This window comes from Hyperolius riggenbachi, chromosome 9 (assembly GCF_040937935.1).
Source record: "Hyperolius riggenbachi isolate aHypRig1 chromosome 9, aHypRig1.pri, whole genome shotgun sequence".
Classification (NCBI taxonomy): domain Eukaryota; kingdom Metazoa; phylum Chordata; class Amphibia; order Anura; family Hyperoliidae; genus Hyperolius; species Hyperolius riggenbachi.
In genome coordinates this window covers 277,223,124-277,249,111 of record NC_090654.1, presented here as the reverse complement: position 1 = coordinate 277,249,111, position 25,988 = coordinate 277,223,124, and the positions used below count along the sequence as shown (strand labels likewise).

General features: G+C 45.3%; 1 protein-coding gene and 5 non-coding genes across 9 annotated transcripts in view; 1 reads left to right on the top strand and 5 right to left on the bottom strand.

The window, feature by feature from the left end:
• The window catches only part of TECPR2 (tectonin beta-propeller repeat containing 2), a 131,732-nt gene that overhangs the window by 51,623 nt on the left and 54,121 nt on the right, over positions 1-25,988 (top strand). For all 4 annotated transcript variants that reach the window (XM_068254631.1, XM_068254634.1, XM_068254633.1 and 1 more), the window contains 5 exons: positions 4,688-4,871; positions 8,334-8,507; positions 9,761-9,941; positions 11,457-11,598; positions 14,366-14,606. In XM_068254631.1, coding sequence (XP_068110732.1) covers positions 4,688-4,871; positions 8,334-8,507; positions 9,761-9,941; positions 11,457-11,598; positions 14,366-14,606 — 922 coding nt within the window. The remainder of the gene's footprint in view (positions 1-4,687; positions 4,872-8,333; positions 8,508-9,760; positions 9,942-11,456; positions 11,599-14,365; positions 14,607-25,988) is intronic.
• Positions 17,473-17,545, bottom strand: TRNAK-CUU (transfer RNA lysine (anticodon CUU)). The gene has a single exon. It is a non-coding gene; the product is annotated as a tRNA-Lys (tRNA).
• Positions 20,063-20,135, bottom strand: TRNAK-CUU (transfer RNA lysine (anticodon CUU)). The gene has a single exon. It is a non-coding gene; the product is annotated as a tRNA-Lys (tRNA).
• Positions 20,763-20,835, bottom strand: TRNAK-CUU (transfer RNA lysine (anticodon CUU)). Its single transcript has one exon. It is a non-coding gene; the product is annotated as a tRNA-Lys (tRNA).
• On the bottom strand, positions 23,253-23,325 carry TRNAK-CUU (transfer RNA lysine (anticodon CUU)). Its single transcript has one exon. It is a non-coding gene; the product is annotated as a tRNA-Lys (tRNA).
• TRNAK-CUU (transfer RNA lysine (anticodon CUU)) lies at positions 25,739-25,811 on the bottom strand. The gene has a single exon. It is a non-coding gene; the product is annotated as a tRNA-Lys (tRNA).

Here is a 25,988-nt window from a genome sequence, read left to right as displayed (position 1 = left end):
TTTATCTATAATTGCTCCTCTTCCATTTATTTCCCTGCCTGCTGCTTATCTGAAACATGATCTCCTGCTCACTTGTGTTTACAAGCAAGGCTGAGGTGACGCAGAGATTGGAGGAGAAAAGAAAAAAGGTAAAGGGCAGAAATGACATCACGAGTTGGCCTTAACTGTGGGCAAAAGACATGGTCCCCACCACTAACAGAATTCTCGTCATTTACTATATAACATTTACTGAAATCAAAACGTGGACAGTACAATACATGTGTTATGTAAGTAGATCAAGTATGTGTTTTTTTGTTTTTGTTTTTTTCCTGGCAGACGCCTATATAAGTAGATTAATACTTGATCTAATTAACACCTGTATTGTACTGTCCACGTTTTTGATTTCAGTGAATTTTATATAGTAAATGAAGAGAATTCTGTTCCTGGCTAAAACAATGTCTCTTGCCCACAGTTGGCTAAATACTGATGTCATTTCTTCCCTTAAAGAGAGTCTGAAGCGAGAATAAATCTCGCTTCAGACCTCATAGTTAGCAGGGGCATGTGTTCCCCTGCTAAAACGCCGCTATCCCGTGGCTTAACGTGGGTCCCTTCACCCCCAAATCCCCTCGGTGCAGCGGGGGAACGCTTCCTGGTTGGGGCAGGGCTAACCTCCGCAGCCCTGCCCCACGCGCGTCTGTCAGACGCGTATCTCCGCCTCTTCCCCGCCCCTCTCAATCTTCCTTCACTGAGAGGGGTGGGGGAGAGGCGGCGATGCGCATCTGATAGACGCGACTGGAGGCAGGGCCGCAGCCGTTAGCCCTGCCTTCAGGAAGAAGAAAATTTGCGACCAAGTCTTGCGGGGGTGGGTTTGGGGGTGAAGGGACCCCCCGTTTAGCCGTTCATGCCCCTGCTAACTATGAGCTCTGAAGTGAGATTTATTCTCGCTTCAGAGTCTCTTTTAACATTTTATTTCTTTTCTCCTGCAATTGCTGAGTCCCCTCAGCCTTACTTCTAAAAACAAGTGAGCAGAGGATAAAGTTGCAGCTAGGCAGGGAAATAAAGGGAAGATGAGGAATATGTTATAGATAAAAAGAACACCCCCCCTTCCCCCAGCATGCAACTGTTTGGCAATGGCTATTAAAGGGCCAGTGCTCCTAAGGTATATGATAACTCCAAACCAGAACAGCAGGAGAAGTTTTTTTTTTTGTTTGTTTGTTTTTTTTATGAATGCAGCATTAGCATCTTTACTCAGGGCTCGTTTCCACTATTGCGGTGCGGAATCGCCTGGATTCCACCGCTTATGAAATCGCATGCGGATGCGATTCCGCATGCGTTTTTTTGCCGCGAATTCGCATAGGTGAGGGTATATGCGATTTTAACCATGTCACTGCTTGTGTGAATTTACATCGGTACCTATGCGAATTTGCGGCAAAAACCGCATGGGGAAAACGCATGCGATTTCCCTACTAAATTGTGTGCGATTTGCCTGCATTCCACACGCAGGCGAATTCTGCAGGGTGTTCCGTGCAGATTTTCTCCGCACAATAAAACGCAGACGCATAAGTGGAAACAGGCCCATTCACTTTGTCTATGCGAATCCGCATACGCAAGACGCATGCGGATTCGCGATAGTGGAAACGGGGCCTCAGACCATTTGCTGTTGAAATTTGATTTTTATGGTGACAATCCTGCTTTAAAGCAGACCTGAACTCAGAACTTCCTCTCTGCTCTAAAAGACAGCATAATCTTTAAAGAAAACATTTCTTTGTTACAGCTGATACAAATCTTGCAATAAATCTGCAGTGCGGCTAGTTCCTGCTTTCATGGAAGCAGACCTAGGGTTAACATCCTGTGTTTACAAATTGTCTGCCGAGGCTGCCAGCTGACACAGCTGGGAGATCACATTACAACTTGTGATTAGTCCCAGATTAGGGGGAATTAGACAGTCTAAACTCTCTAAACACACACTGTGCATTTCTCTTCCAAGAGTTTAGGTCCACGTTGAGTCTGTCCATACATCTTTATATGTATGGGCACCTCAATCAGAGAGAGATCTGTTGCCTGCCCATACAACACAGACTGATTTCCACCAGATTTCAGCATGATTGGAATCGGCCTAGGGATCTCATCTGTCTCACTGCCACGACTTCTGGCCTCCTCTGCTGTCGCACCATGTCTGCCGTCATGTTGTCCCATTCTGGGGTGATGGCGCATGAAGCTGGACAGGTGGTATATTTGCACTGCACGGGGGGTGGGGGGAGGGGGGGCAGGTAGGTGGCGTTGCTAAGCTGATATCTTTCATTCTGAAATTTAGCGCAAATTGGTCTGTGTATGGGCAGGCAACAGATCTCTCTCTGATCAATTATATATGCTCAGCGCAGAGTCCAAAAACGAAAGACGAGTCTTCAACAAAGGATAAAAGCAGGCAAATCTCCACCACAATAAATATTGGGTTCATGGCACAGCTCTGCAATCATGGATACCCAAAAAGGAAAGAGGCTTACCAGCTGGTGACAACCCACATTATAAGGTTGTATCAACGCTTTGGTAGGACATCAGGAAGCAACAGTCTGTCCAGGATCCACCAATTCAGCAATGATTCCTCTCACGAATGGATATCAGTAAACATCATAAAAAACAAACAAACGGCAACTCTAAGTGTAAACCGTTTAATATAGAGTTTTCATAGTAAAAACAGCTTAAAAATAGCATAAAAATAGCATAAAAACAAAACTTACATACGGGGGCCCATGCAATGGGAACCCCGAGAAAGTTGCACGCGTGTATGGGTCAGCAGTTAAGGACAGTATGAAGGTGCCGCCTGTCTCCTTCCCTGTGCTATTTTTAAGCTGTTTTTAAGCTGTTTTTACTATGAAAACTCTATATTAAACGGTTTACACTTAGAGTTGCCGTTTGTTTGTTTTTTATGATGTTTACTGATATCCATTCGTGAGAGGAATCATTGCTGAATTGGTGGATCCTGGACAGACTGTTGCTTCCTGATGTCCTACCAAAGCGTTGATACAACCTTATAATGTGGGTTGTCACCAGCTGGTAAGCCTCTTTCCTTTTTGGGTATCCATGATTGCAGAGCTGTGCCGTGAACCCAATATTTATTGTGGTGGAGATTTGCCTGCTTTTATCCTTTGTTGAAGACTCGTCTTTTGTTTTTGGACTCTGCGCTGAGCATATATAATTTATCTGTTTGTGAACTCTGGACATTGTTCTTCTCTCAGCAGCGGCCACTTTGTTTCCTTGGCGCTGATACACATATGCAAGCTCTCTCTGATCAAGTTTGATTTAGAGAGAAATCTTTTCCTTGGTCGGTCTGCAACACACACAATTGCTCACTCCCAGCTCTAGCCATATCCTACCTTTATCTAGTTAACAGGTGCCAGTCAGCCAATCAGGTGCAGAGTTATACACCCTTTGCCTGCCATACCAAATCTAGCAGGAATTGCATAAATTAGGCAGCATTCAGGTGGGAGGCTTCGGTTGGACGTAATCGTAGATTACATCGCTAGCAGGATCGCCCCGTGCAGGCATCCCTCCCACAGGGGTCCCCCTCCCCCCCCCCCCCCCTCCCTAACCACTCACCTGTCACTCGCATCCTGGAAGCTGCAAAAAAGAATTTTAAAACCAACAAAAAAACGAGTTCACACGACAGCCAGGGGCCCTGTAATCTGATTATGTCCAATCGAAGCCTCCCATCTGAATGCTGCCTAATTTTATGCATTTCCTGCTAGATCTGGTATGGCAGGCAGAGAGTGTAGAACTGTGCACCTGATTGGCTGACAGGCGTCTGCTGACCAGATAAAGGTAGGAAATTACTAGAACTGGGAGTGCGCAATTTGTGTGTGTGTTGCAGTTAGCATTCAGTATAGAGGCAGTGGGGGTGAGTTCCTTGGTGGTGAGAGATCCAGGGCCCGCCTGCACTTTCCTCTAGGAATTACTAATGGTTTGTGGGCCCCGGCCAGTGAGAGTTCTTGGTTGATCTGCCCATACTACATCTTTGAACGCCATCAGCACCATGCACTAGTGTTTTCGACTGAGATCTTTCTTGCATGTGAGATGCATTTCAATCCTTGATCGGGCATGCTTGTTGCAGCACAGATTTTTCATCAGATTCAATAAAACTATCGAATCTGATGGTTGATTGTGCCACAAAATTGGGAGATGTATGGGCACCTTTTACAGTTTGCATGCAAATTTGCATCACATTGACCTTCACCACCACCAAGCTGTATACCAGTGCCATGGTTTTCAGCATGTTGACTATCAAGGGTGCTTCATCTTCATCTCATCTCGTTTGAGATCAGTGCACTGCTTTTGAGAACTCGTTGTCCTGTAAGTTCTTGGAATGCTTTGATTTCTCTCTACTAGCAGAAATATAGAAACTGAAAGCAGAAGTCCTCTGTTATTGTCTCACTGCCCTCTAGTGACAAGTGGCCATAAATGCACATTACAGTAGTACTATTTAGTAGCCAGCAAATGTAACCAGTAACAAAAAAATGTGCTAAAATTTGCTTGGAGCTCTTGCGAGCCTCTAATTTGGCTGCTAAGTGCTGAAGGCATTCAAGTACAGAATGACGCCTCTAGTGATGACTGATGATTAGATTGTGTAATAAGCCAATGCAGCACTTCAGGTGATTGGTCAGTTGTTACTGTAAGTCAGTGCTTTATTCCTGCGTTGTTTGTTCTTCCGTAGCTTGCAGAGAGCTGGATGGTGTACTCCGGACCAGCCAGCGGCATCCTCAGCCTGGTGGTGTCAGAGAAGTACGTCTGGTGTCTGGACTACAAAGGCTCCTTGTACTGCAGCTCCCTGCCTGGGGCCGGCCTGCGCTGGCAGAAGTTTGAGGATGCTGTCCAGCAGGTGGCAGTCTCTCCCTCAGGTTTGCATCCCAGTTACAGATGATATATTGTATCCAGCAGGACTTCCTGCTTCTGGTCTGAGTGATAAATGTGTTTCAGCCTTCCTGTCCTTGTCACTAATGTCACAGCCGGCTCTATATCTGAGAACAGTGGGGAGGATTGTTCAGCTGTCCATTCACAAATCTTTCCCCCACAGCAAAGCTGGCTACACATGTTGCACAGTACAGCCTGCTGAGGTTTTAGGTTAGAGTATGAAGAGCTTTGGACCAAACTAAGTACCGGTTCCCCAGAGGCTTCCGAGGACGTCTTGTTTGGCCAATGCTACATGCAGGAAAGTGTTTGGCATCTCTTCCTGTCGTTCAGTCATCACATTATGAGCCCCATGGGGGGCATGGAACCGCCAAATGTAACTGCCGCAGGGCCGCTACATGCTGCGTGCTAAAAATGTAGATCCACCGTGACGTTTGCCCAAATGACTGTAGACTTGTTGAGATGAACACTCTCATTCGTCTCAGTGCGGGCGTTGGTTGATCCCGGCGGTAAATGACATCCCTGAATGCCGACCATGGCCAGTCTGAACTAAACCTAAAAAATGGAAAAAAAACCACTTGCACCCATGTATTGTATTTTTAAAGTTTTAATGAAGATTCTAGCTTTACTGTAAAACGTTACTAGTGTTTTTTTTGGTTTTTTTTTTTTTTTTTGGTTTTTTTTTTTTTTCTCCGCTTGCAAGAGAACACCCGAGCACAAATTGGCTAAGTGAATCTGAGACACTTTCTCCATAAAATTGCTTTGGATGTGCAGCTATTGCATTTTCGAAATTTATATATTGACAATTGTGAAAATTTACCTCTAGTAGCATAAGTCTTCGGGACCAGACAGCTCTGACCCTTAAAGGACCTCTGTCGCGAAAATCTTAAAATCTAAAATATTTGTAAACCTATACAAATAAGTATGTTTCTTCCAGAGTTAAAATGAGCCATAAATTACTTTTCTCCTATAATCTATAGGTGGCTATGAGCGCTCCTCAAATGCAAACTGTGTATATCTCCAATACAAAATACACCTTATGAACTACAAGAGTTCCTTCGTTTCTATAGATCGCTACACAGTGGGGGGTAATCGCCCTATTATCAAATATAGTAGTTATCTGTGCAGGCACTCAACATTAAATCTTATCACTAGTGCCAGTTCCAATTGTTCAAATCAATAGTAATGCTGGGAATACACGGTTCGTTTTTGCCTTCGTTTAAACCTTCGTTTCGATTGTGCCTTTTGTCCTTTTCGATCCCGAAATAATCAGTCATACGGTTAATATCACCACCCACGGTTTAGTTTTTTTTTCCGATTCTGATGGTTTCGTTTTTCCAATGATCGAAGGCTGCAAAGAAACGAAACGAAAATCCCTTTTTACAGGGACGGACTAGCATAAACGAATATATAATCGATCTGAACAGCCATCAAGCCTACCAATGGCTCGATTAGATGGATAAAGAGAGATAATATCAAACATGTTCGATCACTAGTCGTTCGTTTTTGGGGTCTATTAATCGAAACTATAATGAGATTATGACTATTTTCACATACGTTTTCAACACTCGATTCGTTTACCGAACGAATCGAAGGTTTAAACGAAGGCAAAAACGAACCGTGTATTCCCAGCATAACAGTTCCAATTTCTGGTAATCTTCATAAACTCCCCTCAAACAGACAACCCCACACTGGGTACTCTCACCGAATCTGCAGGCTGATTGTGTTACAGATCAGCTAAAACGCGTGTTTTGATGATATCCCGTCGGTCTCCAATCCAGCTTTTATCTAGAACTCAAACAGGAATAAACGAACATAGCGTGATCCAGTTTACACTATAACACATGTGACATCCAGTGTAGCACTTCCACCAATACAGTGCCAAAAAAACGTGACAGCCCTCCACCAGTATTGTGATGGTACTGTTAACCGCTCACCGGATTATAATGCTGACCACTTGTAGGAGATCAGCTACAGCGCTTTATGTTTCACTTTTAGGATGCTTGGCCTTCTTCCTGGTTACCTTAAACTCAGAAACAGGCACTACATAGCGTAACTCGGTATTTATTAAAAGATTAAAACCACATCAATACACTCACAAACATCGTTGGGTCATGCGCATGTAAATAAATCCTCAGAGGTCTCGTTAGCGTCCGTGTTCATCTGCAGCGTGTCTCCCAGCTCACACTCGTACGGAAGCTCCGCCTTACTAGTTTCGTCATCTGACTCATCAGAGGCTGATGAGTCATAGATGAGTCATAGATAAAAGCTGTATTGGAGACCGACGGGATATCATCAAAACGCGTTTTAGCTGATCTGTAACACAATCAGCCTGCAGATTCGGTGAGAGTACCCAGTGTGGGGTTGTCTGTTTGTTTGAGGGGAGTTTATCAAGATTACCAGAAATTTGGAACTGTTACTATTGATTTGAACAATTGGAACTGGCACTAGTGATAAGATTTAATGTTAAGCGCCTGCACAGATAACTACTATACTTTTCTCCTATGTTGCCGTCACTTACAATAAGTAGTAGAAATCTGACATTACCGGCAGATTTTGGACTAGCCCATCTTCTCATGGGGTTTCTCAGGGTTTTCTTTATTTTTAACTACTTGCCGACCGGCTAACACCAATGGGTGTGGCGGCAGCCCCAGGACCGCCTACTGGGGCTCTGATTTGCAGAAGATCGCGCGCATCTCCTGCTCGGGGGGGGGGGGGGGGGGGGGGGGGAATGGGGGGGAATGGGGGCTGAGCTCCGCCCCTTCTTCAGTCTCCTGTTAGACGGCGTGATCGCCGTCTATTTACATGGTACAGCGCTGCGATCAGCAGCAGTGCTGTACTGGGGACAGCCGTGTGCCCCATGGGGGACATGAGTGATCGGTTCTCTTAGGCAGAAGCTTATGACAGCCGATCGCATGATTGGCTGGATGCAGGGAGGGAGGGAATAATAATAATAAAAAAAAACATATTTTGCTTAAAAAACGCATACATATTTATTTAAAAAAAAAATTTAAATTTTAAGATTTACGTGACAGTTCCTGCTTAACTTTCCATGTAGTCTCCCTGGTCTCTTGCAGTCATTCTGTGCTGCTCCCTTCAGCCCCTGTTCCCCTTTGGAAAGCTGTCCATCTTGGCCTGTCACTGCACATGACTGTGAACGTTCATGTACCGGCACCAGTATCCATGACGACCTATACAGCCGGTGATTTTATACCCATGCAGTATGCGTTTACTTCCTGTAGTTTTGGGATGTTGGAGGAAGCTGAAACACCCAGGGTAAACCCGCACGAATATAGTGTGCACAATGCAAGGTGTCATATCTAGAATTGTAGCGCTGTAAGGCAGAGGTACTAGCCACTTGCCATCATGCCATAAAGGACTGCTGTATGCTTTTTACAATTGAGTTTTAAGATTTTGCAGCATCAGTAAAATGGGGTTTTTCACTTGTGCAGGAAACCTGCTGTGGAAGATTGAGCAGAAAACAGATAAGGCCTTCGCCTGTGGGAAGGTGACCATAAAAGGGAAGAGGCACTGGTACGAGGCCTTACCTCAGGCCTCATTCGTTGCGCTGAGCGATGATACTGCCTGGATCATTCGCACCAATGGTGACCTGTACTTACAAACAGGTATGTATGGGTATACGGTATATTATTTATGGCTCTATATTATGCATTTATGTATTTGTGGTTGCACAATAATTCCAAAATAAAAAGCGCTTGCTTTGTTGTAGTTGCTCAGCACAGGGAGGAAGGGCTGGCGGGTCACAGCAGGTGGGTTGGGTTCGGTTCCTGACCCTGCCGGCTGGACAGGCTGATGATCAAGCAGGTTGCAAAGTTTATAATAATCTTATGTGCTCGGCACATTATCGGGTGTGCATAACCCTCTCCAGGGACCACCTGACTGCTATGTGCAGCGGATGTTTGTGGAGGAATAATTTTAAGGCCGGCTTTACACTTGACATGCGCGTTTGTAGTGCGATTTCCCCCCCCCCCCCCCCCCCCCCCCCCCAGAGCATTGCACCAAACCACAGACCTGACCCTGCGGTAGTGCGGCAACAGGGTCCTATGTATAGCACTGCACGGTCCTCGCTGCCCCTTGCCGAGTGATGTACTTCCTGCTGGACAGGGAGTACATCGCGGAGATTCCAGTTTTCCCTATCTTATTCTCGTCGTGCGCTGCCACCACCAATATTTTTAAAATGTGTGTTTTGCCAGTTGACTTGCATTACTCCCATTGCATTTGTAGCAAAAAGGAAAACGAGGCACTGTGATTGCAAAAGTCAAGTACCTTTATTCCACGGTTGGGAGACACATCAGGGTGAACAGTGGGGGTGAGGGAGGCCTCCCTCACTCCCACTGTTCACCCTGATGTGTCTTCCAACTGTAGATTAAAGGTATTTCACTTTTGCAATCACAGTGCCTCATTTTCCTTTTTGCTACAAATACAGTGCTTGTTTCTGAGTTGCACGTGTATGCATTGAGTACGGAATCCGGTACATCAGACCCATGCCTTCTTGTTGACATCTAGTGCCAGTTTTTTCTCTCATCTATTGTGCCATTACTCCCATTGCCACAGAAGTCGGCAGGTAATGTGCGAAGTGCGGCAGCTCGTTAGCGGATCAGGCACTTCCTGCGCAACACGAGGCAGTAAGTATACTAGGCCTCATTGCTCTGCCTTGCTGTTGGGTTATCCTGCAGTAAAACAGGGTAGCACAATGCAGGTTTATAAATCAAGTGTAAAAGGGGCCTAAAGGATAAAGATCTGAACTGTCTTGTTTGAATAATCGGAAGAGTTGGCGTGATTACAGTATCCACTGTCTGAAAATGGTGCAAATTTCATGATCGTAAATATTACCAGCCACTCTCCGTGTCTTTGTCAGGCCTCAGCGTGGACCGCCCATGTGCCAGGGCCATAAAGGTGGACTGCCCATGCCCCCTGTCCCAGGTCACAGCTCGGAATAACGTGGTCTGGGCCCTCACGGAACAGCGAGGCCTCCTCTACAGGGAAGGAGTCAGCAGCTTCTGCCCAGAGGGGGAAGTTTGGCAATGTGACCTCATCAGGTAAACTTAGCTGCAGTGGTAGATTTCCTGTCGGATTTTTACAAGTGTTTGTATGCAGATTAGCACTGTCACTAAGGGTCCCTCTCCTCCTTTTTGACCTTTCAACCCTCCGTGCTGGTCCTTTTTATGTTTAGGAGGACTCTGCAAAGGGTTATTAAATAGGATGTTTAATAGGATTTAACCTTTACATTTTACAAAATAATGTAAGAAGCAACCAGCAGGTCTTAAACTTCTCTAGCCAAATGACCAGTGACTTGCCTGTTGGAAATGAGTCAGGAGGCAAGTAGAAAAAAGGGATTATTTGCATTGCTGCATCTAGGACAATAGTGTCATCTATTTAAACGAAGTGCAATAGCTGGCAAAAGCTGATCATTATAGGGCATAGAGCTAAAATACATTTTTGTATTTTGTAACTTACAGATTTTCCAGCTTAAAATGGTTAACAGATGGCACAGAGCCCCAATAAATTTTATTTTATTTTTGTTTAATTTTTTTTTAAGAACCTTTTTAAGTGCTGGAGATGTAACGTACTCACCTATGTGGTGTACTTGTTTGGTTTGGGGTAATTTTCGTGAGAAAGTGGAAAAAGCTTTTACTACTAAGCTAGGGACTTTGACCAGCATATTTGGCTTAGCGGAGAGGTATAGCGAAGATAATTTTATGGCTCATCTGGGCACTCTAATGACCAGGAAAACTATTGTTAAGAATTGGCACAGCAACCTTACATCTTCCTTTGCAGAATGGCAGAATAAGATTTATTCTCTGTAATAGAAATGTTTTTTGTTCCTACAAAATGTACTGCTGGTGCAAAATGTTGGCCTGATAAAAATTTTTATAAATGCTATCTTGTACCCAGAAGATGGCAAGGACTCTTTATCATGTTTTCCCATAGACTCAGACCTTGGATGACCTTATCACATTATAAAGTTTTTGTTTTTTCTTTGTTTATTCTTTATCCTTATTTGAGAATAAAGGACAAAATACACTGGTCAAAAAATAAAGGGAACACGAAAAAAAAGACCTCCTACAACTGAATGAATACAATATTCTTATTAAATATTTTGTCCTTTACATAGTTGATTGAGCTGATGACAAAATCGCAGAAAAATGTTCAATGGAAATCAAATAGATCAACCCACGGATTTCTGGATTTGGAGTCAGTTAAAGTAAAAAAAAAAAAAAAAAGCAAAAAAAAAACAAAAAAAAACAGGGATCGATTGAGATCCGTGCTGCACAAAATCGATCTTTCTCTATCTGAAGCAGATCAAACATGTTGGAAATTATCGGATGGTGAGTTTATTGTCAATCTCACTGGAGCATTGCATCGTGTACCAGGCATGATAATGAGTGTAAACCAGTTTGTAGATGCAGATTTCTCTCATTAGGTCACTCTACGAGCAGAGAAAAGGCAGCATTATGTCCATTCCTCTATGGTTCTGTCTACACAAGGCTTTGCCATTTCTGACCGAGGGTATGTTTGGGACTTTGGTGACGAGTTGCCCTCTGTCGTTGCAGCGAGCGGCAGGCTCTGGAGCCCGTGTGCATCACGCTGGGGGACCAGGAGACGGTCTGGACTCTGGATGCCAGCGGTAATCTGTGGTTCAGGACCGGCATCGCCTCAAAGAAGCCACAAGGCGACGATGACCATTGGTGGCAAGTAGGCATTTTGTCTAAATTGTACAACCCAAGACTCAGAAAGATCTTGTTCCATATCTGTTACTATGGCCTCAATTCACTAAGCAGTTTAGACTAGTCTACTGATGGTTTGGTGTAAATCGGTCTCATCAAAAGGGAATTCACTAATCATTAGTAATTACTGAATGTTTTAGACCAGGTGTAAAAACAGGTCTAAAACATTCAATAATTAATCAGTTCACAAAGGCAAACAAGGGGTAACCATGCCCACTTTTTCTGACAGATTAGATCAGCTGATTTATGTCGGTAAAGTACTTCTGTGAGGTATTTTAGATGTGAGGACGGAGTTTTATTAATTATGCAGGAGTCTAAGTGTATCCAGAGGAGAGCTCATCAGAGGAGATGTTTGTTCGTATGTTTAAGGTGCGTACACACATCTGATATTTCTGAACAACTTGTCATTCAAACCGGTCGTTTGAACTCCAGTTTGGCGTGTGTACGAACGATCATTAGACTGATAGCAGCAGTTTTTGAATGATCCGCTTGGCGGATCCGTGGACTAACTGTCCTTCAAATGACAGTTAGGTCTGTACATGTGTACAAATGACTGAAAGTTGTTTGATCAGTCATTTGATCTGGTCCATTGCTCTATCAAGTCCATTGACCAGTCTGACGACCTGTAAATTAGATGTAATTAGCATTTCAAACGTTTTGTCATCTGTGTGTTCAAGGAGTCTGAACAACTTTTTTTTTTTTTTTTTGTCGGTCAAACGTCCGGTATGAATGACAATTGGGCATAAAATCAGATGTGTGTACGCACCTTTCAGACCTTGTACGGTAATTAGACCTAATTACCGAATGTTTTAGACCAGGTCTAAGGGCTGGTTCACACGGACGCTTGGCGGGGACAAAAAACGCCGATCGCGACGGGATTCCAACAATGGCCGCAGGAAGGCCGGCACCCCTTGTCAAACACCCCCCCTCCCAAACGTGACGACGCAGAACTGAAGGCCGGAGGATGCCGCCAAGCGTCCATGTGAATTGGCCCTAAAAATAAGTCTAAAACCTTTGAATTTCCTTTTTGATGCCACCGATTGCTGGTTTACGCCAAACCATCAGTAGACTAAAACCATCAGTAGACTAGTCTAAACTGCTTAGTGAATTGAGGCCAATATTGTGTACGTTGAGTATCAGCAGGATTATTACCTAAACTGTAGTACTGTCTAGTAAAACAACCACAATCTGTCCCTGTGTGTAAAATGCAGCGGTGATACAGTCTGGTTATAATTAACCTGTGGATATAGTGAACTCTGCCCTCAGATCCCAGCAAATGCATCCTGTATAAATATACAACGTATGGCCAATTCTGACATAGTAAACTTATGAAATAGTGAACTGCCTTTCCTGGTCCTTTGAAGTTTACTATAAAGGGATTCTAGTGTATTTATGGGAGTGTCCTTTTCTTAATTCACTCTGTATTCTCTCTGTTCTAATGAAGCTGCACTTCCTGGTGGTGGTGAAAGTTACCTTCTTAAAACAGAAGGAAACTTGCAATAATTCAGCTATAAGTGAACATTTGTGGTTACCCACAATGCTCCACTACTGAATATGCAAATTATCCTTTTTTGGGATTTTATCCCCCTATACATTCCAAGTGGTTTGAGTCACCCTGAGCTGCTTGGTTACTCTGTTGTTCCTGATGGTGGTGTATGATTTAATCTCTGCATGTTTTTATTCAGTAAAGAGTTCTGAATGGGTTCCTATCTGCGTGTATTGAAGTCTAAGCTCCAACAGTGTATACGTTCTCCCCCGTAATAAATATTGTCTTGCTTCACCTAACACTGTCATCTACTGTTTGCATTCTTCAGAGTAAAATTTACAGATTGGTGGGTAGTACTGCTAGATGCATACTAGGCTCCTGCCTCAAATGTATGTCATTAGACACAAACATGTAATGTGCCTTATGACCAGTGGGTGGAGTCCTGGCAAAACCTATACATGTGTGGCCGGAAACAGTAAGATGATCATCTGAGCTTTCAATTTACCGTATATCTGCTACTTCTTTATATACTCCCTAGTAAAAAGGCCTAGGCCACGGCCGCTATATGGACTAGTGACCTAAGCCTGTTTAAAAATTGGGCTCTAGGTCTGTCACCGCACGTACGCGCGCAGCCACCACACGCGCACCTGACCGCCGCGCATGTGCTTGCCGTGCACACGCCTGCCGGCTTGGCCGGCCCGCCTCCTGTCCCCCTGCGGCACTGAATTGCAAAAAATAGCCTGGTCACTAGGGAGGTGTAAGCCTGTGGTCCTCAAGTGGTTAAAGGGAACCTGAAGTGAAAAGTATTTGGAGGCTGCCATATTTATTTCCTTTTAAACAATACCAGTTGCCTGGCAGCCCTGCTGATCTATTTGGCTGTAGTAGTGTCTGAATGACACCTGAAACAAGCATGCAGCTAATCCAGTCAGATCTGACCATGTCAGAAACATCTGATCTGCTGCATGCTTGTTCAGGGTCTATGGATAAAAGTATTAGAGGCAGACTATCAGCAGGACAGCCAGGCAACTGGTATTGTTTAAAAAATAAATAAAAAATATGCCAGCCTCCATACACTTCATGCTTCAGGATCCTTTTAAGTAAACTAACTGGCTAGGTTCCTTAAATTTTACTATAAAGGTATTCTACCGAGATCTGTGCACCCCCCCATCTTTTTTGTTGTTGCGTGGGAAGGTCTTTAAATAAAGGACACCTAACCCATTAATACTGTTACACTTTTTTTCTTTTTCAGGTCAGCATCACGGATTATGTGGTATTTGACCATTACACCCTGTTCCAGACTCTCATCCAGGCCACACAGACGGTCGCTACGGTTGCCCAAGCGCCTGTAGAAAAAGTGGCGGATAAACTTCGCATGATGGTCTGGTCGCAGCAGTCCCAGTGTCAGCCCAGCCTAATCGGTGTGAATACCAGCGGGGTGTGGATTACCTCCGGCAAGAACGAGTTCCATGTGGCTAGAGGAAATCTGATCGGTAAGTGTAACCTTAAAGCTCTTTCATTCTGGCAGATCAATCAAAATGCTAAACGTGGGCTCGTTTCCACTATTGCGAATCCGCATGTGTCCAACGCATGCGGATTCGCACATGTAATGCTAGTGGATGGGCCTGTTTCCACTGCAGCGTTGTTGAGGTGCGTTTTTTTTTTTTTCAGCGGTGAAAAAACCCACAAAAGAGCCGCAGAATTCGCCTGCGAGTGGAATGCATTGCGAATCGCATGCAATGTATTTAATAGGGAAATCGCATGCGTTTTCCCCATGCTGTTTTTGCCGCGAATTCGCATAGGTACCAATGTAAATTCACACAGGCAGTGACATGGTTAAAATCGCATATACCCTCACCTATGCGAATCTCATCCGCATGCGATTTCATCAGCGGTGGAATCCAGGCGATTCCGCACCGCAATGGTGGAAACGAGCCCTAATTGTAACTTTGCCTTCTTTCAGCGCTGCGTAATATGTTGGCGCTTTATAAATACAATAAATAAATAAAACAGAAGGTACTTGGGAAAATTCATGAGCAATTCGTGAATGATGCATCATGGGAAAATACAGTTGCTCTGATTCAGGCCTTGTTCACAGGGCGTTATTTTTGTAAAATTTTAAGCGCGGGCGATTTTCAAAATCGCCCTTGAAAGCGCTTGTGCAATGATTCTCTGAGAGTTCATATCAGAGCGGTTAGTTTGCAATCCGCTTTGAAAAGTGGTGCTTGTGCCATTTTTTAGGCGATCTGCCTCAATGGAAGGTATAGGAAAACCGCAAAACGCTCACACAATCTTTGACTATCGGTTTGGCTATTGATTGCGTGAGCGTTTGGAAACAAATACAATGTTTTTTTTATTTTTAGATTTTTATTTTTTTTTTGTTTTCTGGATCAAAAGACGGAAGTTCTCTGCAAAAGCGCTTACAAAAAAACGCTAAAAATAAGCAAAAAACAAAATGCGGGAAAAAATGTCCGGACGGACACGCGAGCCGAACGCAATGTGAGCAAGGCCTCACGGCTGAATTATCACAAATGCTCTCTTTTGTAAGTAGGCAAAATTAAAATTACATTTAGCATCACTCGATTTTGCATACGCTATGCCCTTGCATTGCAAAATCACAATAAAAATTGCTCCCGAGCGTGATCGCGCTTTTGTAAAAATCGAATTGCGGTAGTGGAAAATACCTACTGCGATTCCTATATTAAAGTGGCAACCTTACAATTCAAAAACCGCTAGCGTTCTGCAATTCAGCATCGCAATGGCTGCAAGTGGGGAAGGGCCCTTAGGACTGGTCCAAGCTTTATCCCATTCAGCCATATCAATCCCTGCCATGCACTGATGAGGAACAACAGTCTGAAACAGGCTGTATGTATGTTGGATTGGTGTGGTGCAGTTAAAATGCATTTATACCTACGTAAAGGATACCCGAACTGAAATGTGACATAATGAGATAGACATGTGTATGTACAGTGCCTAGCACACAAATAACTGTGTTCCTTTTTTTCTTTCTCTGCCTGAAAGAGTTAAATATAAGGTATGCAAGTGGCTGACTCAGTTCTGACTCAGACAGGAAGTGGCTACAGTGTGACCCTCACTGATAAGAAATTCCAACTATAAAACACTTTCCTAGCAAAAAATGGCATCTGAGAGCAAAAAAGAGCTAAAAAGGGGAAATTTCTTATCAGTGAGGGTCACACTGTAGACACTTCCTGTCTGAGTCATGACTGAGTCAGCCACTTACTTAACTGATATTTAACTCTTTCAGGCAGAGAAATGAAAAAAGGAATACAGCATAGCTATTTGTGTGCTAGGCACTGTACATACACATGTCTATCTCATTATGTCACATTTCAGTTCGGGTATCCTTTAAAGGAAACCAGAGATGGTAAAATAAAAGTTTATACATACTTTGCTTCCTCCAGCCCCACGTACATGGATCGCTCCTACACTGCCATCCTCAGCTGCCTGCAAGCTACGGTACCGGGTCCCATAACTTCAGCCAGTCGCGGGCAGTCTGCACAAGAGGAAGTGCGCGCGCGCTCTCTCTCTACGTATCTCTTCGGCAGCCGCTGGAGAGATAGGTAGAGGGCACACTTCTTTTGCGCAGACTGGCTGTAACTGGAAAAAGTTAGAGGACCCCGGTACCGGAGCTGGAGAAGGCTGAGGATGGCTGCGTGGGAGCGATCTGTGCGTATGGGGTTGGAGGGAAGCCCCAGGTATGTATAAACCTTTATTTTTATTTTTTTGTCTCTGGTACACTTTAAAATTACAAATAAAGATTTAATTTAAAGTCTGTGCCTGAATCAGAACTTGGCAGCTCACACAGCAGTAGCGTTGGATGCACGAGCACCCAGGTCATACTCTGCTTAAAAGCGAGGGAGGGACTCGTAATAAAATTGGGCAGAGTGCCGGATTGTGACCTCGGGGCCTCGTGCCAAACCGCATGTGACGGAGCTCACTGTGTGCTTCCTTTTGTGTTAAACCGCCAGCCCGAGATTCTGTTTACTAATCAGGCTAGGCTGCACTCGCATAATGCCTGGTGGTGTCTGTTCAATCCATGACTCTGCACAATCAAGCTGCTCTTCATCTGTAGATTGGAGTTCTGCACTTGTTTAGTTCCTTTTGTGTTTGTTCTCAGTGATTTGTTGAAATCTTGCAAAGAGGTAGAGGGGGGGGGGGGGGGGGGTTGAAATCAGCAGTAAAACAAATTTTTAAATACCAAATCGGCCATTTCACAATAATTTTATCTATTTGAATCCGAAATCTAATCTCAGTTGACCACCAACCACACTGGGTCTTGCAGTGAATTGTGAGCATTTTACTTTTGGAAGTTCAAAAGTTGTTGACTGAAAAGTTTTGCGCCCAACGTGGGGCTCGAACCCACGACCCTGAGATTAAGAGTCTCATGCTCTACCGACTGAGCTAGCCGGGCAACTGCAGAGGAATGAATAGAATGTGCAGCCACTGCTTGTCAATCACAAAGCCTGGTGGGGGGGCCTTGCTGTTCATAATCCTGGGTTTTGTCTCCTTTATAAAGTTTCTTTTGTTCCCATCTCCAGTTACTTGTTGGTTTGAGTATGGAGTTCAGTTAACTTGTTCTGATTTCAGGCATGATTTTTCTTATTTAAAGAGGAACTGTAGTAAAAAATAAATAAATCTTAAAATATAGTTACATAGTTATTTGGGTTGAAAAAAGACATAGGTCCATCGAGTTCAACCAGAGAACAAAGTACAACACCAGCCTGCTCCCTCATATATCCCTGTTGATCCAGAGGAAGGCGAAAAAACCCTTACAAGGCATGGTCCAATTAGCCCCTAAAGGGAAAAATTCCTTCCTGACTCCAGATGGCAATCAGATAAAATCCCTGGATCAACATCATTGGGCATAACCTAGTAATTGTAGCCATGGATGTCTTTCAACGCAAGGAAAGCATCTAAGGGCTGGTTCAGACGGACGTTTGTGCAGCATTTACAGCCAGCATTCGGGGCTTGGCGTTAAACGCTCCCATTCAAGTGAATGGGAGCGTTTGTACCAAGCTTTTACGCGCGTTTACACGAACGCAGCGGTCGGGTCCCGATTTTCCCTGGCGTTCAAGGAGCCCCTGGAAGCTACATGTAGCTTCCAGGGGCGGTTAACCGCAACGGCTAATGTCCCCCTAGGGGAAGAAAAAACGCGACCGCATCCGAACGCAACGTGAACGCTGCTGAAAGCCTGAACGCATCACCAACGCAACGCCAACGAACGCAACGCCTCCGAACGTCCGTCTGAACCAGCCCTAAGCCTCCTTTAAAATGCACATCTGGGAAAGGAAAGCTTTTACAGTAGCCAAAAATATGTAACCAATTTTATTCGATTTATTTTGCAAAATGCATTTATGGATTATTTAGTCAGTGTTTGGCTATTGTAAAATCTTTCCTTTCCCAGATGTGCATTTTGAAATTTATCACGGGGTACTATCATGATTTGATTTATAATTAACGTAGTAGTGGCCGTGCATTGTGCGGAACTTCAAAAGATTGCCTGACAGGCAGGAACGTGCATAGCGTGCGCTCATTTACACAAGCTTGTGCTTAGTACGTTAACATTTTAGTGACTCAACCCCATAGTTGCAGGCTGGACTGTGTTACAGAGGAAATCGTTCATAAATGCCAGACTAATCAGGTGGCTTTTCAGCTTGGACTTAAAGGATTTTCAAGGAAAGGGGCAGCTATCAAAGGTTACTTACCTGGGGCCTCTTCCAGCCCCTAGCAGCTGTTTCATTCCCTCGCTGCAGCTCCGGTCATCCTTAGTGTCCTGCTGGCCGGCTGCAATGATTGGCAACCCACCGACTGGTCGTCTCTTTTGCGAGTGCCCAAGTGTCCGTCATCTGGCACGTAGTGCGCCTGCACACAATTACTGCACAGGCGCAGTACACGCCAGATGACGTGGAAGCGTGAGCACGAGTGCCCACGCAGGCACAAGAGATGACCTGCTGGTGGGTTGCCGATCATTGTGGATGGCCAGCGGGGCACAGAGGAGGACTGGAGCAGCGGCTAGGGTTTGGAAGAGGCCCCAGGTGAGTAAACTTTGATAATTGTTCCTTGCTTCAGATAAAAAATGGCAGCCTTCATATTCTTTCTTTAAACAACCTCAGTTGCCTAGCATCCTGCTGATTTATTTGGCTGCAGTATTGTCTGAATCACACCAGAAACAAGCACACAACTAATGTTGTTAAATCTGACACTAATGTCAGAAACCTCTGATCTGCTGCATGCTTGTTCAGGGTCTGTGGTTAAAGGTGTTAGAGGCAGAGGAACAGCAGGATAGCCGGGCAACTGGAATTGCTTAAAAGGAGATAAATATGACAGCTTCCATATCCCTCTCGCTTCAGTTGTGCTTCAAAGGAAACCAGAGACGTTGCTGTAAAAAGATATATTTTTTACTTATCTGGGTCTTCCACTGGCCCCATGAGTACGGATTCATCCCACGCCATCCTCCCGCATGCGTCAGTTCAGTGGCAATCACCCCCAGTACACGATCAAGGGGAGAGGGAGAAGGTCGCAAAATCCAGAAGTGCGGCGGAGACCGGAGCATTGGCGAGTGGCTGCGCGGGCACAGGATGTCTGCGGGGGACCGTAAGAAGCCCCGGGTAAGTTCAACTCATGATTGGGTGACTGATGAGCAGGGGCTTAACTATAAATCATGGGGTCCCAGAGGAAAGCTTTGATTGGGGCCCCCAATCTTCACACCCTTTCCCTTGGCAACCCCTTGTGACCCTCACAGCCTAGGGCCCAGATCTGGGCACTCCTGTGTTTGCAGGAGCTGCTCCCCTGTAGTTACACCCCTGAGGAGGAGCTCTGGCCATTACCCTAAAGCTTTTTTACAGAGCTTTTGAGAGTGAAAATATTTGTCTTGAATTGTGAGCATTTTACTTTTGGAAGTTCAAAAGTTGTTGACTGAAAAGTGTTGCGCCCAACGTGGGGCTCGAACCCACGACCCTGAGATTAAGAGTCTCATGCTCTACCGACTGAGCTAGCCGGGCTGTCTGCATATGCTTGGTGGACTGCTGGTCTAGGCAGAAGAGATGAACACGACACTTGGCAAGTGAAGTACATTAGTTCTAAGCAGTAGTAGTAGATCCTTTTTGATCTGAGTTTGTGGGGGGGTGTGATGCAGTTGCAACAAATTCTTCAGGTACCCAGGGCCCAAATTGGGAAGAAAAAGTCAATAAGCCAATCTAAAATAGAATTCTCCATGTTATGGGTAGCATCTCCTTCAAGCGTTTTTTTTATTTCTTCTGCCCACTTCGTGTGCGTATTCCTCTAGCCAGTCTCTTGGGTAGGGGTGTCTGGCATATGAACAAGGTGACCTGCCCACCTGACTTAGGCTTTTCCTTGAGGGAGGAGGACATCTGTCCATTACCTTGTCCTACCACACACAAACTTAGTTTATATCACTTTCCCTTGGCAACCCATTGTGACCCTCACAGCCTAGGGGCCCAGCTCTGGGCACTCCTGTGGTTGCAGGAGCTGCTCCCCCTGTAGTTAGACCCCTGAGAAGGAGTGTTGGCCATTACCCTAAAGCTTTTGAGAGTGAAAATGTTTGTCTTGCAGTGAATTGTGAGCATTTTACTTTTGGAAGTGGAAAAGTTGTCCACTGAAAAGTGTTGCGCCCAACGTGGGGCTCGAACCCACGACCCTGAGATTAAGAGTCTCATGCTCTACCGACTGAGCTAGCCGGGCTGTCTGCATATGCTTGGTGGACTGTTGGTCTAGGCCAAAGAGGTGAACAAGACACTTGGCAAGTGAAGTACATTAGTTCTAAGCAGTAGTAGTAGTTCCAAAGCTGACTGAGGAATGCTAAAGACCAAGGAAGACAAGTAAAATCAACTGGGACGCCGCAGGAACAATGGGACAGACTGGGGAGTGGGGCAGCTCGGTTATCCAGAGCCCTCCCTTTACATAAGTATGTAGGAAACCAAAGTGAACTTACCTGATCGGCTGCAAGTCCCCCTGGCAGGTGATCACGCAGGTCCCCCTTCTCTCTTCCATTTTTCCAGAGAAGGGGATGGAGCGTCATCTGTGACTTGATTACGTCTGATCAGGTTGGATTTAACGCTGACACCCCCTGATCGTGGACCATTAATGAGAAACCATAACCAAGAATTGAACTTCATCCAAATCGGTAGCTGATACCCCCCCCCCCTCCCCCCCATGAGAAAACTATTCCTTTCCTCAAATCATCAGGGAGCTCTGTATGGCTGATATTGTGGTAAATCCCCTCCCACAGTGTGATGTCAGGACCATGGTTCTGACATCACACTGTGGGAGCCTTGTTGCTGCAGCATCTCATTCCACTGACATCACCTGCCAGCAGTAAAAATGTCACCATGTGATACATTTTTTTTTTCTCAAATGATCAGGGGGCTCTGTATGGCTATTGTAGTGAAACCCCTCCCAGGACCATGGTTCTGACATCACACTGTGGGAGCCTTGTTGCATTGTGGGAAATAACAGCTGTTTCTACTGCCAAAACAAGCGAGCAGCATCTCCTTCCACTGACATCACCTGCCAGCAGTAAAATGTCACCATGTCAGAATGTAAATCGGGGAGAGGAAAGGTTTTACAATGGGCAAACGCTGCCTAAATCATTTATACAAAAATTTTGTAAAAATTAAGCACATTTTTTTTTTTTTTTTTTTTTTTTTTAATTTATTACATTGTTTTCACTGGAGTTACTCGTTAAAGAGACTCTTAAAAAAAGTATAATTCATTTATACATACCTGGGGCTTCCTCCAGCCCCATTTGCATGGATCGCTCCCACGTTGCCATCCTCCACTGCCTCTCACCAGTACCGGGTCCCGTTACTTCAGCCAGTCAACGCAAGCGCAGTGCGCTCCCTCCATACTGAATAGGCGCATGGGTAAAGCAGGCGCCGGCGAGACAGAGGGAGTCCCTACGCATGCGTATAACTGGCTGCGTCTGGCGGAAGTGATGACACCTGGTGTCGGCGATAAAGACAGCAGCGATCCATGCTGATGGGGCTGGCAGAAGCCCCGGGTAAAAGTTTTTTTTTTACAGCAATGTCTCTGGTACACTTTTTTTTTAAATGCTTCCAGGGATGGAGATATCCTAATTGCACTTGAGTTCCAAAGCGTAAGAGCAGCATGACCGCAGGCTCTAGCTCCAAAGGTTTTGAGGTGAACTCTGGGGGTGGTTAAGTTATTAGATCCTTTTGATCTGAGGTTGTGGGGGGTGTGATGCAATTGCAATAATTTCTTCAGGTACCCAGGGCCCAAATTGTGAAGAAAAAGTCAATAAGCCAATCTAATAGAATTCTCCATTTTATGGGTAGCCTCTCCTTGAAGCGTTTTTTTTTTCTTCTGCTCACCTTGTGTGCGTATTCTTCTAGCCAGTCTCTAGGGTAGGTGTGTCTGGCATATGAACAAGGTGACCTGCCCACCTGACTTGGGCTTTTCCTTGAGGGAGGAGGACATCTGTCTATTACCTTGTCCTACCACACACAAACTTAGTTTATATCACTACCCCCCCCCCCCCCCCCTATCATAAACCATGGGAGGTTGCTAGTCTGCTGCAGTGACAGATGCGGTAAACTCAGTATGTTGCCAATAGCTGCAGCTTGGGAGGGCTTAAAGAGAGGGAAGTTTAATACTTGTACAGTTAGTAGCTCAAAGTTATAAATAATATTGATTTTTGATTAGAGTACTGTAAGGGGTAGGGGGGAGGGGGGGGAGATTTGAACTTACCTGGGGCTTCTAACAGCCCCCGCAGACGTCCTGTGCCCTCCCTGCCGTGGGACAGTTAGAAGCCCCGGGTAAGTTCAACTCATGATTGAGTGACTGATGAGCAGGGGCGGAACTATAAATCATGGGGTCACCCCAGGAAAGCTTTGATGGCGCCCCCAATCTTCACACCCTTTCCCTTGGCAACCCCTTGTGACCCTCACAGCCTAGGGCCCAGCTCTGGGCACTCCTGTGTTTGCAGGAGCTGCTCCCCTGTAGTTACACCTCTGAGGAGGAGCTCTGGCCATTACCCTAAAGCTTTTTTTTCAGGGCTTTTGAGTGAAAATGTTTGTCTTGCAGTGAAGTGTGAGCATTTTACTTTTGGAAGTGGAAAAGTTGTCCACTGAAAAGTGTTGCGCCCAACGTGGGGCTCGAACCCACGACCCTGAGATTAAGAGTCTCATGCTCTACCGACTGAGCTAGCCGGGCTGTCTGCATATGCTTGGTGGACTGTTGGTCTAGGCCAAAGAGGTGAACAAGACACTTGGCAAGTGAAGTACATTAGTTCTAAGCAGTAGTAGTAGTTCCAAAGCTGACTGAGGAATGCTAAAGACCAAGGAAGACAAGTAAAATCAACTGGGACGCCGCAGGAACAATGGGACAGACTGGGGAGTGGGGCAGCTCGGTTATCCAGAGCCCTCCCTTTACATAAGTATGTAGGAAACCAAAGTGAACTTACCTGATCGGCTGCAAGTCCCCCTGGCAGGTGATCACGCAGGTCCCCCTTCTCTCTTCCATTTTTCCAGAGAAGGGGATGGAGCGTCATCTGTGACTTGATTACGTCTGATCAGGTTGGATTTAACGCTGACACCCCCTGATCGTGGACCATTAATGAGAAACCATAACCAAGAATTGAACTTCATCCAAATCGGTAGCTGATACCCCCCCCCCCTCCCCCCCATGAGAAAACTATTCCTTTCCTCAAATCATCAGGGAGCTCTGTATGGCTGATATTGTGGTAAATCCCCTCCCACAGTGTGATGTCAGGACCATGGTTCTGACATCACACTGTGGGAGCCTTGTTGCTGCAGCATCTCATTCCACTGACATCACCTGCCAGCAGTAAAAATGTCACCATGTGATACATTTTTTTTTTCTCAAATGATCAGGGGGCTCTGTATGGCTATTGTAGTGAAACCCCTCCCAGGACCATGGTTCTGACATCACACTGTGGGAGCCTTGTTGCATTGTGGGAAATAACAGCTGTTTCTACTGCCAAAACAAGCGAGCAGCATCTCCTTCCACTGACATCACCTGCCAGCAGTAAAATGTCACCATGTCAGAATGTAAATCGGGGAGAGGAAAGGTTTTACAATGGGCAAACGCTGCCTAAATCATTTATACAAAAATTTTGTAAAAATTAAGCACTTTTTTTTTTTTTTTTTTTTTTTAATTTATTACATTGTTTTCACTGGAGTTACTCGTTAAAGAGACTCTTAAAAAAAGTATAATTCATTTATACATACCTGGGGCTTCCTCCAGCCCCATTTGCATGGATCGCTCCCACGTTGCCATCCTCCACTGCCTCTCACCAGTACCGGGTCCCGTTACTTCAGCCAGTCAACGCAAGCGCAGTGCGCTCCCTCCATACTGAATAGGCGCATGGGTAAAGCAGGCGCCGGCGAGACAGAGGGAGTCCCTACGCATGCGTATAACTGGCTGCGTCTGGCGGAAGTGATGACACCTGGTGTCGGCGATAAAGACAGCAGCGATCCATGCTGATGGGGCTGGCAGAAGCCCCGGGTAAAAGTTTTTTTTTTACAGCAATGTCTCTGGTACACTTTTTTTTTAAATGCTTCCAGGGATGGAGATATCCTAATTGCACTTGAGTTCCAAAGCGTAAGAGCAGCATGACCGCAGGCTCTAGCTCCAAAGGTTTTGAGGTGAACTCTGGGGGTGGTTAAGTTATTAGATCCTTTTGATCTGAGGTTGTGGGGGGTGTGATGCAATTGCAATAATTTCTTCAGGTACCCAGGGCCCAAATTGTGAAGAAAAAGTCAATAAGCCAATCTAATAGAATTCTCCATTTTATGGGTAGCCTCTCCTTGAAGCGTTTTTTTTTTCTTCTGCTCACCTTGTGTGCGTATTCTTCTAGCCAGTCTCTAGGGTAGGTGTGTCTGGCATATGAACAAGGTGACCTGCCCACCTGACTTGGGCTTTTCCTTGAGGGAGGAGGACATCTGTCTATTACCTTGTCCTACCACACACAAACTTAGTTTATATCACTACCCCCCCCCCCCCCCCCTATCATAAACCATGGGAGGTTGCTAGTCTGCTGCAGTGACAGATGCGGTAAACTCAGTATGTTGCCAATAGCTGCAGCTTGGGAGGGCTTAAAGAGAGGGAAGTTTAATACTTGTACAGTTAGTAGCTCAAAGTTATAAATAATATTGATTTTTGATTAGAGTACTGTAAGGGGTAGGGGGGAGGGGGGGGAGATTTGAACTTACCTGGGGCTTCTAACAGCCCCCGCAGACGTCCTGTGCCCTCCCTGCCGTGGGACAGTTAGAAGCCCCGGGTAAGTTCAACTCATGATTGAGTGACTGATGAGCAGGGGCGGAACTATAAATCATGGGGTCACCCCAGGAAAGCTTTGATGGCGCCCCCAATCTTCACACCCTTTCCCTTGGCAACCCCTTGTGACCCTCACAGCCTAGGGCCCAGCTCTGGGCACTCCTGTGTTTGCAGGAGCTGCTCCCCTGTAGTTACACCTCTGAGGAGGAGCTCTGGCCATTACCCTAAAGCTTTTTTTTCAGGGCTTTTGAGTGAAAATGTTTGTCTTGCAGTGAAGTGTGAGCATTTTACTTTTGGAAGTGGAAAAGTTGTCCACTGAAAAGTGTTGCGCCCAACGTGGGGCTCGAACCCACGACCCTGAGATTAAGAGTCTCATGCTCTACCGACTGAGCTAGCCGGGCTGTCTGCAAATGATTGGTGGACTGCTGGTCTAGGCAGAAGAGAGGAACATGACACTTGGCAAGTGAAGTACATTAGTTCTAAGTAGTAGTTCCAAAGCTGACTGAGGAGAGGTTCAGGGTGGCTGTTAAAAAAAATAAAAATGCCCATCCACTTACCTGGGGCTTCCTCCAGCCCGT